We start from the raw sequence: 20,075 nt of genomic DNA on the forward strand, positions 1-20,075 counted from the left end.
TAGGAAGGTGGTTAGTGGTGGGACGCAAGACGACACCAATTTGCATCTCTTTCTATAGTAATTTGTTCCTCTCAGAGAAGCACCTGTGATCACGAAATCTTACTGTAAAAAAAGTGTATTTGGTTCTTTAAGTCCTCCATAAAAGCCAGCAAATCATTGACAATTACAGAAGTATACCTTTTTACTATTGGGCGGGAGGCTTGGGAGGAGGAATTTAACATAAACCCTTAACATTTGAGAAATATTTTTAGAAAAGGGGAAAAAAGGAAAGAAGGAAAAAAGAAAATGAAGTTTTATGGTATAATACTAATACTTGGATAAAGCTGTATGTATTAAAGGATTTTACATTTATCCTCACTGGTGGATGGGTGGATTGCTATCCTCACCCATAGCTTAGGAAGCAGAGGCCTGGAGAGAGCACATGACTTAAGGTCATTTAACCACCAAGTCATGGACTATATTAGCTTCCTGGGGCTGCTGTAACAAAGTACCACGAACTGATCTTTATTCTCTCACAGTTCTGGAGGCTGGAAGTCTGAGATCAACACTTAAGTTTCGTAGAGCCACGCTCCCTCTGAAGGTGCTAGAGAAGGATCTATTCAGGCCTCTTTCCTAGCTTCTGGTAGTTCCTTGGCTTGTGGCAATCTTCAGATGATGTTCTCTCTCAGTGTGTCTGTAACCAAATTTCTCCTTTGTATAAAGACACCAATTATACAGGATTAGGGGTCCACCCTACTCCAGCATGATCTCATCTTAATGAATGGTGAGTGGCCCTATTTCCAAATAAGGTCACATTCTGAGATACCAAGGCTTAGGACGTCACATACGAGGTTTTAGGGGCACAAGTCAACCCATATCATGGGATGATCAAGGCCAGGCTTTCTGTGCATGTGTGAAGAACACTGCTTGAGCCTAAGGGTTTAAGCTTTGGGCCTCTCTTAAAGGCAAGAATTCTCACTATTCACTAAACTATAGTCTTTTAAACAAAATTCTTCTTTCAAAAGAACATTCAATAGTCCTTCACATCAAAAATCAATCATGGGACTTTTCCCCCCAGGCATTAACCTGGTAAGATAGCTATATCATACATCTGATGACCTTAGGAGGTTCCAAATTAAAACACTGGGAGGTCACCAGAAGTCACACACATACCTCAAAGGAGATCAAAGACCAAGAGAATCTATGATAACTTAGCATATTTAAAATCACTGTTATAAAGTTTGAATCCACTTAAAAACAAAAAACAAACAAAAAAAATCCCAGACTTTTCCTCATTAGTGCCAAAGGGTGGTATCTGTTACTTTTAACTCTGCCAGAAATTATCAGTGGGCTGGAAGAAGGTAGTACTATGACAGGAGCCTTCATTTCCATTTTTAATTAAAATTCTTACTGACCTCAAGCCAGATGTGCTTTTTCACCAGAGCCTGTGGAGACTCCAGTGGCCTGGGAATGGAGGAGCAGGCAGGAACCTTGGGCTTAGCATCAAACCGAAAGAACATCACAGCCCTTGGGAGAAGACCCAGAAGCGGTGTCAACCTGGCCACTCCATGCTCCCATCTTGTCCTTACTTTCCTCATCTCTCCCAGGCCACAGGTCAGCCTCAGTGGGCATCACGGCTGCCCTTCCTCAAGTTCCACCTCTGTTGTGACTCATAACCCCACGGGGCCACCTGGCTCTGCTTCCTGACTTCCACATCTCCTGATGGCATCACTGCTGTGAGTGACAAAATTCATCACAATCACTCATGTTTGCTGAACTCTCAGTCTGTGTCTCACTGAATTCTTACAACACTCTATAAAGAAGCATGATTCCAGACTGCTGCCTGTCTATACACTCTCCACTCGCCACAGGGATAGAGCCCTGGTACCGACCTGGACCTGTGGCTGCCCTGCATTTCTTAGCATCCTGTGTAGCTAGGTGTGGCCACGTGATAAAGTGCAGCTAACAATATATTGTATGAAACGGCCAGAAAGTCTTCTTAAAGAAATGTAGCTTTCATTTTTGTCTCCTTCCATCTGCCTGAAAGTGTTGGAGCTACAGCAGCCATCTTGGCCCATGAGGTGCCCTTGGGAAACAACACTTAGTGGGGCAGCACGAGGGCAGGAGTCTGGGTGGCTGCCACATGTCCTGCCAGGCCAGCAGTACATGCGTGATTTAACTTTCAACTTACTTTATATGAGAGGAAATAAAACTCTACCTTGCTTAAGCCACTGTTATTTGGCATCTTCTATCACAGCAGACTTGATCTTAATCTCAAGTGGTTAAGAATTAGTACCTTCATTTTATAGGCAAGGCAACTGAGGCTCAGAGAGGTTAAATAACTTGTTCAAGGTGAAAAATCTCTGTGGCAGTGCTAGAATATAACCTGACTTTAGATCCTGCCCTCTTAACCTCACCAACATATATTCTCTAAAAAGACCCTTTCCCATGCTGAGAACAGTGGAGTCATGTTTAACTCTTCCCTCTCTGCAGCACTGTCTGTCTCCTTCCATAGTTAGTTGCCAAGCACTGTGGGTTCTGCCTCCCAGGGTCCTGGCAGCCATTTCCTGTCGCATTGCTCCCTCCTTATGAAGAAAGGTGTGGCTGGCTGACAGCAGAGACAGAAGCTCTCAGCCTGGGATGGAAGGAGAACTAGGGCTGCCTGCGCCCCAGGCACTGCCTGTTTGGCTTATGCTGGGGCTGGTCTCTCAGGCTGAGCTTGAGGGGGCTGTGCTGTTGCCCTTGAGAAGTGAGCTGAGGAGTGTGTGTGTGTGTGTGTGTGTGTGTGTGTCCTGAGCTGTGGAAGTCAGCAAGCTGAAGTCTAAATAAAGAGAAGCTGGACAACAGATTGAAATATTCCAGAGGAGTCAAAGAGGAGGAGGTCATTGACACTTTTTCTTTCTTTTTATATGCAAAAGGTCTCACACATTTATTACTGAACCTACTAGTGCAGAGGCAAAGAAACAAAGAGAAAAATAATTCCCCCCCTCCCCAAAACGTCCAACTGTCCTGACAGTGGTGATGTTTTCAGCTTGATATGATAAGACGTTAGTGACCTTAGCACTACTATTTATGCCATCTCATGTGCAATTCCTTACAATTTTAAAACCGGTTTTTCCATTAGAATCTATTAGGGAAGGAGACACTTCTGCTTTGTTTCTTGGCCAGGAATTACTTGATCCTGAAAGTCTTGTGAGAAGAATAGAATCAACCGTACAGCCCACGATGGCAGAGAAAGGGAGGGAGCCAGTGACACTTTCAAAAAAGCAGTTTCAGAACAGTGGTATGGCCAAATGTAAAGGATAATAAAAATCACAGCCACTGTTGGCTAGGCACGAATATATATATGAAGCAGGTCTTCCAGGGTTCAAATCAGAGCTCCACTGCTTAACAGCTGTGGTCTTAGGACTCTTGGACTCTTTTGACCTCGATTTCTATAGAATGGGGATAATGTTAGAACTACCTCATAGGATTATGAGGATTAAGCAAATTATATGATGTGTAGAGAACAGAGCCTGGCATGAGTAAGAGTTACATATGTTAGTTATTATTATCTGCCAGGTTCTACATATACATTATATAATTTAATCCTCAAAGTAACCGTCTGAGACAGGTACTATCAGCCCCAACACGACATTTGAAAATCAAGGGTCAAAGAGGTTAAATACCTTCCTTAGGGTTACAGAGCTAGTAAGTGACACAGCTGGATTGTACACACTGTCCTTCTACGGCTGTCTCTTCTTGATGATGAGCCCGGGGGCACCCAAGGAGGGGCTGAGGGGCAACAGGCTGTGGACTGATATGTGAGCCACACCCCAGAGCTCACCATCACGTCTGTTTATTTCAACTGCAGATGCTTTTTGATTTACATTATGAAGTTCAAAGTACGATTTTTTTTTTTTAAAGAATAAAGAAAGAAAAGCCAGAACGCAATAAATGGTACAGATGGTACATTCAGACTAACCTTACCTAAAAGTCACCTAACATAACGTGCTATAAGCAGTAACATGAAATCTATCACATACGCTACAAACCTGGTTTCTTACAAGATCTAAACTCGGCATTTGTTGGGAAATAACCAGAAAATGCTGACTAGAGTCTGGAGCACCTACTTTACTATGCCTTTTGCTTATTTTGGATAAGGCTAAACTCCTCATGGCCACAATTCCCAGGACAACAGTATATTCCAGGTATGTGCGGATACTGCACCGTGTTTCAAACCTCAGGTCACACTGAGTCACTTCTTGGTTTATACCATGAGAAAAGCAGATTTGATTAGAGTTTATAAGTAAACTTTTTCCTGAGATCGAATTGGGCCCTTAGGGTCTTTAGATGATCTATTAGGTAATCTAAATTAGATGCTCTTCAGGGAGATATGACCTTGAAACACACAGCTTTATTTGTTCTCCTCGTGAAGGAAAAAAAATCCCAATTTTTCAAAATGAGAAAGTAGTCGGGTTGCATTTATAAGTATATTGATCAATATATGTTTAGAAGGGAGAAGAGACTTGGGGGTTTTTTAAATTAGAATTTTTTAGCCTCTGTATGAGTTTTTATTAATTCATTTACTCCCTATAGCTTGAGATGCTAATTAATTCAAGAAACCATAATAGCTAATCATTGGCTAAATAAATCTAAAATGGAGAGTCTGTCACTGGAGATACCACTGCTCATTTTAATTACAACTACCAATTTGTGAAATAATGTAAATAAAGGTAATTGTATCCTTCTAATCAGGAAGTGTTAACCCTGTGCATGGCCACCTGAGAATCCATCAGGGCTTAAAAAGCCAAGAATATTTGTGGAAGCTTATCAGTCTCTGAATTAGGATATTTATCATTCCAAGCGTGTTGTTCATTGACATTATAAAGCCACGTGGAATTAATCTGCCTTGAAACAAATGGAGGATGGCGAAGGGCTGAGAATTGTTGCCTTAAAGGGAATACAATCAATGTCGAGGAATCAACCACCCCAAAATGATTACCTTTATAAACATTCAGGCCTAGAGAAAAGCAGATGTTCCAGGTCTGAGTTTCAATTCTTAAGGAATAAATTTATGCAAACGCCCATTTGTTTTAGTACTTCTGTTGCTCAGAGTGATCTCACCTTGTTAACATTCAGTGCAACTGCTTATAGCCATTCGAATGTCATTTGCAGGGACAGGAAAGGTCGCCTCAACACTTCATGACTAAATGGCAGGGCCCAATCACAACGCCCACTCTTGGAAACAGATACACCTACGCGCTTAGCTGCTCAAGCCAGCCAACCCTGGAAGGCAGTGTGTGCACGGGCAACCATACAGTTCAAGTCATCACTGAGCCCCAAGCTGAGCAGCCATTCTGCTCTTGGTGGACTTGCCCTTGACTAAGAGAAATCCATCTTCATTGTCTCACTAATCAGCTCAAGAGCCATTGATGATGAAGTCCTAAATCTAATTCCTAATAAAACCCCCGAAGTTTTAGAGGCAAAATGAAAAAGCGTAGTTCACAGATACCTTTTGGCCAAAGGTTGGGAAAGTATTTTTGTATTTTAGTCCAAAGACCTGAAATTAGCTTGAAATGAGAAAAGAAGTGCCATCCTTTAGGACCAAGGTGAAGCTGGCAAAGGAAAATCATTGTTATCTTATCAAAAGGCTTCTTCTGAATGGAGCCTCCTGACAAAACACAAGTCTGGCTGGGACTTGAACCAGATAAACTTGTTATGCAAATAGCTTTAGCCAAAGGGGAAAGGGCTGATAATGAAATCGCTACAAAGCCAATCACATATTACAGAGGTGACAAAAAACATCAGGCAGGGTCCCAGCATATGGACAAAAAGTAGTGCGGAATTTATGTGAGCATCATGTTTAATTCATCGTAACTAAGCTGTCAGGAGTCATGCGTTGACAAATGCATAACTAACATATATAAATGAGTCAATTATCACTAACGACCAAAGGTTCAAAACCAAACAGCCTGATGTTTCTTTTCTTTTTTTTTTTTTAACCCTCAGAACAGGTATACTAATAGGATCTCAGACCTTAAAAATCTCTCCTACTGTCTCCAAATTAAGAAGGCTAGAAACGCATCTGAAAAGCACTAAGCCACACCCTGGCACTTATAGCCTGCCTCTGCTCCCACCCATACGCTTATTTCTCGCCCCCCACCTCCCCGCCCCCCCCCCAGACATTGTCCCCTGTGTAGACAGCTGTGATCACTGGACTGCAGTCTGACCAATCCCTTCAGACCCCAGCAGCAACAATGAGAAGCCATAAGGTCCTTTGGTGAGTGGTGACCATCATGGACCAAGAAAGACTGAAATTATTGAATTGACTCTGCTGTGATTCAGCAGTCACATGGTGACAGGATATTAAAGGTTTTAAAGCTGTTAAAAAATTTCTAGTCCCATTTATTCTTTAGAAAGAACCAGTTTAGTTTAATACAATGCACTGTGGCTCCATCTACAATGGGAATTGAAGAAACTATCTGGATAATTCAGGCTAAAAAAACTTTTCCTGAAATTACCATTTAGTCTTCTTTCCCTCTCAGTCCCAGCAATAATGAAAAGTCTATAATATGAAGGTCTTAATCCTTCAACCTTTCTCCCTTTCCCTCCCAAATATTAGCAAGGTAATTAAAAAGTAAACCAAGGTGCTCCCTTTAAATAGACATTTCTAACCCAGTGAGTGTCTTTGTTTACATTTAATTAGAGATTTGAATAAATGGAATGAAATAGATATTAAAATTGCATTTGGTAGGTTGGCTCCTTTATGAAACCAAAGGATATTATTTGGGAATAGTGGGCAGCTCTCTACCTAAAAATATAAAATACAAGAATTAGTTCCTAATCTTGACAGTGATATTCCTAAAAATCTTGTAAAAGGAAAATTCATGGTTGAAGAATTTTGGATATTATGGGGAAAACAGAATTGGGGGGCTAAGGTCAGGAAAGAATCTATGAATACCTATAATATATAATATTTTTACTAATATAACCAATAAGGACAAGTCATTAAATAAAGAGAAGATTGATGACATTTTTCCATATCTTAAATTAGTAATAAAACACACAATCGGTTAATTTCTATTTACCTTCCTTGGTTCATCAGAACTGTTTCAGACTCTCTCCTCTGCAGTTTCAACAAGATGCTTTTGCTTTGCCCCTGTTGTATGCATACTAAAGGCATTATTTTCTGTGTTGAGTCTTCCATTCTAGTATCAACATGCTTCTAAGTCTAAAGTAACTCAGATGAGTGAATTTAGAATTCTCAGAGTTGGGAAAGACATAAACAGATTTAAATAGGCATATAATAGCATTTGCCATAAAGAAAAATCAATAGTAGAGAGGGATTTCTACAATATATTTAATTCTTAAAGTCCCAACCCTATCATCAATTAAGTACCTTTATTCCCAAATCTATCTAAGCATTATTGTGCTTAGTTTAAGAACACAAACATACCCTTGAAGAAGTATACAGAAGTCAAACTTTGGTGAGTGAGTCAAGTCACATTTTAGAGGCATCACAAAAGCTTCGTATACAAAAGTGTATTTGTGAATATGTAATGTGGTTTTCTAGGCCAACAGCTTGGAGAAGGTCAGTCAAGGGCATCCATGTGCAGCAATGGAATGAAAAGGAAAACTCTTTGGATCCAGCCTTTGCCAAAAAAATCACTGGAACCCTAGCCCGTGGATTTCTTTCCCTGGGGTGATCTGAAATGTGTTCCCAGCCACCAGGATGTCTTTAGCTCTCCAGTGCCTTCCACCTCCTTCTTTGGCTTCCAAATATCAGGAAGTGACTCCTCCGCTGCTCCTATAGGAGCATCATCCCTCCTGCTGTATCTGTTGCTCCTCTCAACACTACCCACTATCACCACCCTTGACTTGTGGCTACTTCTGCATTCTGCAGTCACTGCAGAAACATCAGAGTGGGGACCAGAGGGGCCAGGAAATGGCCTCCGTCCCTGGCCTTGAACTTCATGGTCACATTCCAACACAGCCTTGCTTGGGAAAGCTCTTGGAGTTCTTTACCCCTCCTCTCTCCTTGAGGAAGATGACAAAAATTTAGGAGGAACTGACTGGACAATCAGACTATTTCAGGGACTTGAACTATGGTGCATTTGGAATGAAAATGAAATACAGGTTCACAGCTCTTTTATACAAAACGCTTGGAGCCAAATACATTTTGGAATTCAGAATTTTATCAAATTTTAGAAAAGTAAACTAGCGCATTTACTGTATATTATGTAACATCCCCAGCAGGATCTGGGGCAGCACACTGTAATCAAACACATTAATATAGCTGCAGCAATTCACATGAATATTCACACTGAGTAGGATAAATAATGACTATAAATAGCCTCACTTCAATTTAGGTCACGTGTTGCCACCCAATCAGTTCACATAAGGTCAGGGCTTGCAGCTAAATGACTCAAGTACAAAAAAACTTTCGTTTTTCAGAGCTCTTTGGATTCTGGAATTGTGAACAAGGGACTCTACTGCGTTTAAGGAAGATGATCAAGAGACCCAGTTTGCTTCATTGTTCTGCTTTCTTGTGGAAGCCAAGTCTGCACACAGGCATAAGTTAGAGAAATTTGTGTTGACCCTTCCCTACTTCCTGTTTATCAGTTATTTTGGTCACTTCTTTTCTCCTCCCATGACCTCTGAACCCCTTGTTTAATATAGTAGACACTGAGGGCATCTATTCCCAGCTCTTGTCCCGGGATATGGTTTGTAACAGCCTTGTCTAGATTCCTGCCGCCACAGTTCACGAGGCCCCTTGCTTGGGGTCACATAGCCCCTTCCAACATACTGAGCATCTTCCCCAGATTCAGGACCAGTGTGGTCCTCTGCCAGGGGATAGGCCAAAAGCTCACCTTCCCAGCACTCAGTGACCACCCTGTTGGTGCTGCTGTTGGTTCTGCTCCTGTCTTAGTCCCATGCAATATTGCCTAGTTCCTGGTAACACAGCTCCCACCAGATACATCACCCATCGGTTAGGTTTTCATCTTGTTCTCCACACTCTGAGCCCTGGCTGGGGCTCCTCACCTTGGTGGCTCAGGCCTGAGATCTTACTTTGCCCCCTCAATCACCTTGGGAACTGGAGCTCTGCTCTCAAAGCACAGATCCTAAAGCAAAAAGCCCAGCTTCCAAGCTGAAAAATCTCTATTAATGGCTGCTACCTTCTGTCTCCTCTCTGGCCCAAGAGTGGGTGTCAGATTTTTAGGTGGAGTCTCCTCCCTTACTAAATAAGACCCACTGGCAATATTTGCCCCAGGACAGAGCAGAGTCAGATAAATGGACACATATGATCAGGAGAACTGATTATAACCAAGAGTCAAATGGAACTCCTTATTTTTCAAGTCCTGCAGAGGCATCTTCTATCATTTACTGGAACAAATTCTGTGTCATAACGTGCTAGAAGGCATAACAACTTCTAGCGCCAAGTCAATTCCACACCTTGGATTTCTCCAATCACTGTCCAAGGCCTTGCTGAATCAGCAATTTTCAGTGGAAGAAATACTCACTGTGAAATGAAATGGTTGAACTCCTCACACCATTTTTCCGGGTGAAGTAAAGTAGGTGGAGGATTTCTGAAAAACAAAAGCAATTTTTTTCTTACCAAATAAGTGTTCCATTAAAAGCAAAGTATCAATTTGCCTTTACTGATATTGTCTTAAATAGCTCTGATAAAATCTATTCTTATTCCTTCCTGGGCGGGAGTCATTCATCAGTGGTAAATATATTATAAAGTGCCAGCACCTATCCATTTAGTCGCTGATTTTCATTGACTGAAGGCCAACTAAGTCCATGGCTTTCTGCAGAACCTCTGAGGGTTACACAGATCTGGAACTTTCCTGAGGGAGCAAACATTTTAATGAAGGGTGAGGCAAGCACACAGCCACTGTAACTGAGAGCTGAGTACTATTAGTGCCAAGAGAAAGCTATAAACCGAGTGCTAGGGGCTTGAGAGAAACAGACTCTCAGTTTTACATGACTTTCAGATCATTATGCTATAATACCATTTGAATTAATTATATGATGCATTTAAAGTAAACTTACAAATTCACTGCTCACATTTTTAATTCTTTCCTATATGTCAACCTCTGCAGCATGCACTGGAGAAAGCAAAACAGCTAAGACAAGGTTATAGTCCCTCAAAACTTCCTGGGTATCAAGGAGGACAGAAACCTAACATAACTAGGCACTGGAGGTCCAAGAGAACTAGAGAACTGTGGAAAAACTCTGGTAACCAGAGCATTTCCTGGTGAGAAGGCAGGAAAAGGAAAAGGTAAGAACCCTGCATTTGGCTGAATATTTACCCAAAGAGAACCAATTTTAAAACAAAAGTGGGGCTTCCTAGGTGGCGCAGTGGTTGAGAATCTGACTGCCAATGCAGGGGACATGGGTTCGATCCCTGCTCCAGGAAGATCCCACATACCATGGAGCAACTAAGCCCGTGCGCCACAACTATTGAGCCTGTGCTTTAGAGCCCGTGAGCCACAACTATTGAGCCCATGTGCTGCAACTACTGAAGCCCATGCGCCTAGAGCCCATGCTCCGCAACAAGAGAAGCCACAGCAATGAGGAGCCTGCGCACCACAACAAAGAGTAGCCCGCGCTCACCGCAACTAAAGAAAGCCCACGCACAGCAACAAAGACCCAACACAGCCAATAAAATAAATAAATAAATAAATAAACAGAAGTGATATTACCTTTCATTGATAATATTTTTTTTCTAACTGTAAATGGAAATAGGGGCTTGTGGGCAAGGCAATTTCTGCATATCTGAAGTACGAGTGTAAATCTTAAACCCATTATATACCTTTGTTTTCACTTGGGTTCTAACTGCTTCCTAAAGCCACAGATTGCTCAGCTTCCATAGGCAGAGGAAGGGGAAGCAGCAAGAATGACCAGAAACAAAAATCTGAAAATGTATCCAATAATGTGATTATAAGTTGCCTTTCAATATCCTTCCTTTTCTCACTTCTTCTAGTACAATTTGTATTCTGGCACAATGCTGCCATATACTTTTTTCCTGAGTTTCTTGCAGCTAGATATGGCCACGTGACTGAGTTCTGGCCAAATTATATATTACTGAAATTGTTCTGTGGTGTTTCTAGAAAGTCTTCATAAAAGATGGGAGACATGCAATCTTTTTTCTTCCCACTTTCTGCTTCCTAGAGCATGGAAGTGATGGCTGGAGCTTAAGCAGCCATTTTACATGTGAAATAAAAATGAGAGCTATGAGCTGAGTAGGGCAAAGAAGACAGACAGGAAACTAGATTTGTGATGACACTGTAAAGCTGCCATACCAGCTCTAGACTGCTTCTACCTATTCTTCCTCAACAGGAAAGAGAAATAAACTTCCATTTTCTTTAAGCTGCTGTTACATGTAATTAATCCTAATTGAGTTGATCGTATTTCAGAGTATTACTCTATTATATGATTAGAACAGAATTTGATAAGTACAACAGAAACACAAAGATATGTGGAAGCATAATAAAGGGGCAACTTACCCAATCTGGGAAGTCCCAGAAGACTTTAAAAAGAAAATGAACGTGAGCTGGCCCCTGAACATTAGTTGGATTTTTCAAGATAGAGGCGAGGGAGGCCATTTCAGGCTCAGGAAACAAGATGTACCAAGTCACAGAAGTGTAAAAATGTCTGATAGGTTCAAAGAACATGAGTAACTTTTTGAGGTTAGACTATACGATTCTTTCAGGTCTGGAGAGAGAGTAGGAGGGAAGGATGATGTGGGAAGAAAGAAGGATGAGAGGAAATATATGACTTCTCTGTTCTGCATAAGAACTTAATTACCCTTTAGATCTTCTGATTCAGAAACCCAAAGGAAAATTAACTGTACCCAGCTAGAAAGAGTAGTAGTTGAAATTTGCCCTTCAGTTATTTTGGAGACTGCTTCTACCTCATTCATTCCATTCAACAATATTTGCCTTCATCTTTCCCTGGCCTTTTTAAAATAATAAAAGTACCATCACATAACTTCTGCTTCAATACCAGCTTGGCTGACATGTTCTTACTGGCTCTAGCTGTTTGAGATCTTATGTCTACACGTCCTTCCAGTTCACCTCGGTGGGTCTCAGTGCAGCAACTCTCAGGGAGCAGGTTACCCTAAATCATCTCTATAGCCCTTTCCAGAGCTCACACTTCCCTTGCTCTGCTCAGGTTTCCTGCTTAATCTGCTCTCATGGAGGTCAATTCCACAGAGAAGAGCTGCTCAAGCAATGTACTGTCTAACAGACTTCATCCACCCCCAAAGCCGTTAACTGTGACCAAGAAGTCACTTGTAGACAGAGCAATAGACTTGATTAAACCCTAGTATAGGCTTGACCTTGGCCAGCGGAGCATGGAAAGACAACTCTCCACCACAATTAGAGAATGACCTGGCAAGGGTCCACTGGAGAAACGGATGGAAGTATCCACGCTCGTGTAGAGAACGTTGTCCCTTCCTGTTTTCAGTCTGTCCCTCAGCAGAAACTATGGGCAGGGCGTACTGTTTATGTGTTGCCCTGAACCTCCGCAGTAGGCCGCAGAGGAAAGCAGTAGATCACCACTCACCTAGGTCACCACCAACCTATGGTGGCCTCACACGAACCCCACACAAGGAAACACTTCCTCTGAAGCTTGGCATCATAAGAATTTGGTTTTAGAGAAGCTCATTTGACCTTGTAGATGCCCTGCCTTTCCTGGAGTCCATCCATCATACTTAGTAAATTGAGGTCTTGTGAAAGATTACTATCTGAATGTAATGAACACTAAAAGGAATTTGAAGGCTTTACAGTACTTTGTTTGCATTGGCAATATAAATTCTAGTTCTCCTGCCATCTAGGAAGAGCACCAAATAATAACAATGGTACCTTTTTGGCTCCTCTCAACACTATAGATACAAGCTGCAACCCTCCCCAAAAGGGTCTCTCTCCAAAAGGAGAGATGCTTCAGTGTGACAGGAGAGTCAGTACAGAGCTGAGATAGGCAGGCGTCACTCATGCATGTGGATGGATGCTGAGAGCCTGCAAGATGTATGAATGGGGAGTGGCTGAAGACCCACGTGTCTGAATAATAAGCTCTCATTTGGATAATGTTTGTAATACCAAGGCACAATGTAGAGAAGAGATTAGTCAGTAAAGGAAAATGACTATATTCTATTTGAGGTTTTCCTGCCTGGATTTTATTCCTGTGATTGGACCCCAAATTCAATTTCTGCGAAATGATCCCCTGCATACAGACAGCATTAGGGCCACATGAGGCCAGCAGCAAAAGGTGATCCCATTTTTGACATCACAATCCTGGGTCCAGCAAATAAGATGGAGAAAAAGTTAACTTTCTTCCCCCAAAGCCTCGGTGGAACAAAATGATTTTCTGAACAGTCAGACTGAATTCATTTTAGTCCCTGAAATAGAGAAGCAGCTGATTGGAGGAAGCAGGGCACCTAACCTCAAGAGAACCAATCCAAATTTAATCTGGTGACCTGTGCCAAGGCATGACTCAAAATGATAAGCTGAGTCCATTCAATTCTCTTTAGAAGATTTTTGTTGTTGTCGCTCTTGTTTTTCACCTTGACTGAAAAAACAAACACACAAAAACCCCAAAACAAACCCAAAAAACCAGAGAATGAGGCAGTTTAGTAATGGGATCTGAAGCCTAAAGATCCGTGATGAGGAGGCAGAGAGGAGAGGCCACGGAGCACAACATGCAAACTGGTTTTAGGGAGCAGATACTAGGAACAGGCAGGAAACCAGGGAATGAGGAGAAAGTAGGCCAGGTAGAGGAGAAAGGAAGAAATGAGCCCAAGGAACCCGACCCCGTGATGGAAGACCATGTCGGTTTTTCTTCAGTTCCTTTTGTGAGTGCTTCTCCCTCTGGTGCACCTACAATATTATTGGCCCAGCATTCTGTTCTTAGCTCTATTTTCCTCCCATTCTACACATTCACTGAGGGCTCACTATACATCAGCAGCTTCCTAATCTACATCTCCTGCCTCGAATTCTCCTCTGCCTTTTGGCTGGTGCCTCCAACTACTTACTAGATGTTCCATTTTTATTTCCCAAGGGCACCCTAAGTCAGCACGTTCAAAACAAAACATCTTCTTCCCCTAAATCTGCATTCTACCTGGTAGTTAAAGTCAGAAACTTGAGTTCAACCCTCTCCATTGACCCCCTTTCCAATCTGAAAACTCAGGATAAGGGCTTCCCTTGTTAAAGAAGTCCACTTTCTAAGGCCCAGAGCCTATGAACATGCTACCTTCCATGACAAAAGTGACTTTGCTGATGCGATTAAGGTCAAGGACCTGGAGATGGAAGATTACCTTGGATTATCTGAATAGACTCAATTTAATCTCAAGTCCTGTAAAGCACAAAAGAGAGGCAGAAAGAAAAAAGAGGCAGGAGAGATTCAAAGTGGGAAAAGTACTGGCCACTGTTGGCTTTGAAGATGGGGGATGGGAGCCATGAACCAAGGAATGCAGGTGACCTCTGGAAGATGGGAATGGGCCTCAGCTGATACCAAGCAAGGAATAAAGGACCTCAATTCCACAAATGTACAAATCTGAATTCTGCTAATGACCTAAATGAACAAGGAAATCAATTCTCCCCTAGAGCCTCTGGAAAGGGGTGCAGGCCTGATGACATCCCGATTTCAGCCCAGTGAGACCCATGTCAGATTAGCAACCTACAGAACCGGAAGACAATAAATTTGTGCTGTTTTAAGATGCTAAATTTGTTATAACAGCGAAAGAAAACTAATACATCAATCAAGCACCAACACCTATCAATTCTACTTCCTAAATTCCTTTCTCATCACCCCATTCCCTCTTTCACAGCCTAGTTCAGTCACTTATCATCTCCATCAGCCTACTGCAGTAACCTCCTTATTTTTCTCTCCCTCTATCCTCATCTCTCTCTAATCCATCTTGCGTTTGGCAGCCAGAATTTCTTTATGACATACAAATCTGACCTTGTTATTTTCTTGCTCAAAATTCTTCAGTAGATGTACATTGCCAGCATGATAAATGTCAGCTCTTTTGCATGATATACAGATGGGCTTCCCTGCCTATCTACCCAATTCCATCTCAAACCACCTGCCTATGCTCACCTAATGCTGCAGTACTGTACTGTGTAGAACTTGTAGCTCCTAAAGCAAGTCCTTTTCTTTCATGCAAGTCCCGTTCTTCTCACATGCTGTACCTTCAGTTTTAGAATGTTTTCCCCAGTTTGTCAACCTAGCAGGCTCCTACTCATGCTTCATGTGTGTCTTTAGTACCCAGCACAGCATCACTCAGTAAATTTTTGCCGAATGAATGACTACATGAATGAATGCACACAAACATACACATATTGTAAATAAACCAAGAAATGATGCCAGGGCAATATATGACCTTGGTCCCCAACGTAACACAAAATTTGACAAATATGGAATGGCTCCTTTGGAGGTGAGCAAATTCACAGCAAGCAGAGTTTGAGGAGCAAAGGTGTTCCCTTAGGTAGTGACTTGAGTTGGATTTGACAATATAAGCCTCATCTCTCATCATCTGGGCTACAAAGGTAACCCAGATGTCCCCAGGTCCCTGAACATATCTGACTATAGAGAGTAAAATAAATCATGATTTAAACTGCATTATAGACATTATTTAAGGTCAGGACTATTATATACATGCAGGGGGGTTGGAGACAGAAGAAGATCAATACTAATGGTTATCCCATGTTTAGTGCTACTACAGTATACCAAGCTCTACGACAAGTGCTTCACATATAGGGAAACAGAACATCACAACAATCATATTCCTTTTGAAGTAACAATAGGAACTATTATTTCAGTTATCACAGGTAGGTAAAATGCAGCTTAAAAGAAGGAATTTGCTTAAAAATATCCAACTAAAAAGTGGAAGGCACTTTAAATATGTGCAGTTTACTGTATGTCAATTATATCTCAGTGAAAGTTCTTAAAAAAAATAAAACATGGTGAAAGGACTTGAGCAGACATTTCTCCAAAGAAGATACACACAAATGACCAATAAGTACATGAAAAGATGCTCAGCATCACTAATCATTAGAGAAATGTAAATCAAAATCACAAGATACCACCTCACACCCACTAAGATGGCTACAAAAAACAAACAAAAAAACAACACTCCTCCCCTCACCCTCCAAAAAACCCCTAAAAATACAGGGGGGAAAAGGAAAATAACAAGTGCTGGTGAGGATGTGAAGAAATTGGAACAGTTGTGCACTGTTGGTGGGAGTGTAAAATGGTGTAGCCACTGTGGAAAACAGTATAGTGGTTCTTCAGAAAATGAAAAAGAGAACTACCATATGATCCAGCAAATACACTTCTGAATTTAAGCAGGATCTGGAAGAGATATTTGTACACCCATGTTCATAACAGCATTATTCACAATAGCAAGAAGTGGTAACAACCCAAGAGTGGATCAACATTGATAGATAAATGGATAAACACAATGTAGTATCAACTACAATGAAATATTATTCAGCCTTAAAAAGGAAGGAAATTCTGATGATGAAACTTGAGGACAAGTGAAACACCAGTCACAGCATAAATACTATATGATTTCACTTATATAGTACCTAGAGTAGCCAGATTCAGAGAGAGAGAAAGTAGAAAGGTGGTTGCCAGAGGTTGAGGGCAGAGAGTAATGGGATGTTATTGGTTAGTTGGTATAGAGTTTTAGTTTTACAAGTTGGAAGGAGTCCTGGAGATGGATGGTGGTGATGGTTGCAAATAATTGTGGATGTACTTAATGCCACTGAATTGTACATTTCGAAATGATTAAGATGGTAAATTTCATGTTATGTATATTCTACCACAATTAAAAATAATAAATAATTGGTAAATAAAAGAGAAATATAAATTATAATGAATAAATACCAAATTTTTTAGTTAAAAAAAAAAGTGGAAGGGTCGCATTTCAAACAGGTATTTTTGTCTCCAATGTCCACACACCTGACTGTCCTCTGTATTTTATCTCATAAAGAGTCCATTACTTTGGAAGATGAATTAAGAGAACGTATATGCAAAAAATGACAGAAAAACAATTAGCAAGCAATACCTCTAGAAGGTACAAATGAAGTTCTCAAATATTAAAGCACACTCATCAAGGAGAAATGCTGAATAAAAGATTATCAGTGAGACTGAGTTAATTAAGAAAGACTACCTGGAAGTTGTCAATTTTTAGGGTCCTAAACAGGATACAGAAACCAGTTGGTGAGGGGGGAGGATGTTAGGGAAGGAGAGGGAGAATGTAGGGAGGAAGATACAAAGACTGAAGTATCATAGTTAATAAAAAATCATTAATACACAATTAAATAAACACAGGAGTGTGTTCAAATGTATTCTATTTCTTCATTCATAAAAGCAATAAAGTAAGACATATGAGGACAAGGAAATATTCTGAGAGTATTAACCACAGCAACAGAGCTGCCATTCTGATGACAATTGCTGGATTCATTAATGAGGGTGAGTGGTTAGGTATGTGCCTACATCTCATCCCTCAGTATCACCACCTAGCCCCAGCCAAAGTTGCTTTTCACCCTAAGTCACACCTTCCCTGTTTTATTTTATTTTAAATAATAAAATTAATTATTAAAATTTTTTATACTTATTATACATGACTCCATCTTAATACAAAAAAAAATTCCCCCATTGCAACAAAAAGAATAAAATACATAGGAATAAACATACCTAAGGAGGCAAAAGTCCTATACTCAGAAAACTATAAGATACTGATGAAAGAAATAAAAGATGACACAAACAGAGAGATATATCATGTTCTTGGTTTGGAAGAATCAATACTGTGAAAATGACTATACTACCCAAAGCAATCTACAGATTCAACACAATCCCTATTAAATTACCAGTGGCATTTTTCACAGAATTAGAACAAAAAATTTTACAATTTGTATGGAAACATAAAAGACCCTGAATGGCCAAAGCAATCTTGAGAAAGAAAAACTGAGCTGGAGGAATCAGGCTCCCTGACTTCAGACTATACTACAAAGCTATGGCAATCAAAACAGTATGGTACTGGCACAAAAACAGAAATATAGATCAATGGAACAGGATAGAAAGCCCAGAAATACACCCACATAACTATGGTCACCTAACCTATGACAAAGGAGGCAAGAATATTCAATGGAGAAAAGACAGTCTCTTCAATAAGTGGTGCTGGGAAACCTGAACAGCTACATGGAAAAGAATGAAATTAGAACACTCCCTAACATCATACACAAAAATAAACTCAAAATGGATTAAAGACCTAAATGTAAGGCTGGATAATATAAAACTCTTAGAGGAAAACAGGCAGAACACTCTTTGACTTAAGTTGCAGCAAGATCTTTTTTGATCCACCCTATAGAGTAATTGAAATAAAAACAAAAATAAACAAATGGGATCTAATTAAACTCAAAAGCTTTTGCACAGCAAAGGAAACCATAAACAACAAAAAAAGACAACACTCAAGATGGGAGAAAATATATGCAAATGAAGCAACCAACAAGGGATTAATCTCTAAAATATACAAACAGCTCATACAGCTTAATATTAAAAAACCTACAAATAACCCAATCGGGAAGAAAAAGATGGCGGCGAAGTAGAGAGACGTGGAGTGCATCCCTCTCCACAGATGCATTGGGAATGCACGGAAGGACACAGTCATTCCCACAGAGAACCAGCTGAACACCAGCAGACGGCCTCGGACACCGGAAAGGGCTGCGGAGAACCTGACATAGCCGGTAGGGAGGCATCTACGAGGGCTCAAAGAGGGTGAAGCGGCGGAGCTGTGGCAGACGGGAGGGAGTGAGAAACATACGGAGGGTCCGCAGCGCAGCTCAGCGTTCCCGGACCGAGACATCGATCCGCGGCTGAACGGAGGGTCCAGGAGCGGGAGCGTGGGAACCGGAGAGCTGGTTCAGGGGGAGAAACATTGTTGCCGGTAGGGTGACGGACCGAGAGGACAGGAGGGAGGAGGTCCCTGAGAGCTGCCCGGCCATGATGGCGGCTGGAGGCTGCAGGCTCCCGGGCGGGGAGGAGGAGCCGCGCGCATAGCCTCTCTCTCTCTTTCTGCGCCTCTGCAACAGGCAGCGGAGAGACGCCCTGCGGGGCCACATAAGGTGCTCAGGGATAACAAGCACCCTCAGGCGCTCGGGCGGAGCTAGATTAAAACTCCTTGCAACGCCAGCAGCAGGGAGGCTGCCGAGAGAAAAAAAAAAAAAAACCAGCATCAAAAAGAAAAAACCCCGAGAGAGGCCCAACTCTAAGACTTTCTGTGTACGCCTGAGCCACCAGCGCCCTCTGCAACAGGCACCTCCAAGCCTGACTGAAGCAACAGTGCGCCACTGCTCACTCCCTCCCAGGAGAAGGAGCCACTATTGCACCCTCTCCCTCCCCACACACCGAGGCTTACAGACGAACAATAAAGGAACCTCTGCTGGTCACAGAATAACGCAAAAAAAAAACCCAAGGCAAGGAAAAGGACACTTACAGCTGAGACGCTAAGGAAACAGAAATAGTAGTATCAATACCTATTGAACTGGTCCATTCGGGGATCAGTTCTGGATTTTTTTTTTTTTTTTTTTCTTTCTCTCTTTTTTTTTTTTTTTTTTTTTTTTGATTTATTAAATACGATCTTAGCCCTAAGGGATCTACAAGTTTTACAACATAATTTTATAAGGATATTTTTTACTCTTTTTTTTTTTTTTTTTTTTTTTTTTTTTTTTTTTTTTGCCTTTTAAAATACTTCTATATCTAGCTAAGTTTTTGGTAGTACGGACAAAATATCTTTCATACTTTCCTTTCATCCCTTTCTTTTATACACTTCTATTCCTTTCTTTTTCTTTGCATATTTCCAACCACATTACGCTCTTCTGTTCCCCTTTCTTCCAGCCATTTTAAGTGTATTTTATCTTAACATACTTATAAGCAACACTATCGGTCTGCTCAGACTCCTTGCTCTATTCTCCAGATGATGCACTGCCTTGGTATTAATATTAGGCTTTTGTCTTTATCTTAGTTCTTAGTACAGTTGTCTAATTACATTCTGAGAATCTCCATTCTCTCTGGTGGTACTCCAGCTCATTTCTATATTTGAT

The 20,075-nt window shown here is 41.2% G+C and overlaps 1 protein-coding gene across 1 annotated transcript in view; it reads right to left on the reverse strand.

Annotated features, from left to right (window-relative positions):
* Nucleotides 1-20,075, reverse strand: part of MYO3B (myosin IIIB) — a 471,877-nt gene that overhangs the window by 256,255 nt on the left and 195,547 nt on the right. The window contains exon 10 of the mRNA XM_057747118.1: nucleotides 9,483-9,548. Within this exon, the coding sequence (XP_057603101.1) occupies nucleotides 9,483-9,548 (66 nt within the window). The remainder of the gene's footprint in view (nucleotides 1-9,482; nucleotides 9,549-20,075) is intronic.

Source organism: Hippopotamus amphibius, chromosome 8 (genome assembly GCF_030028045.1).
Source record: "Hippopotamus amphibius kiboko isolate mHipAmp2 chromosome 8, mHipAmp2.hap2, whole genome shotgun sequence".
Taxonomy (NCBI): Eukaryota; Metazoa; Chordata; class Mammalia; order Artiodactyla; family Hippopotamidae; genus Hippopotamus; species Hippopotamus amphibius.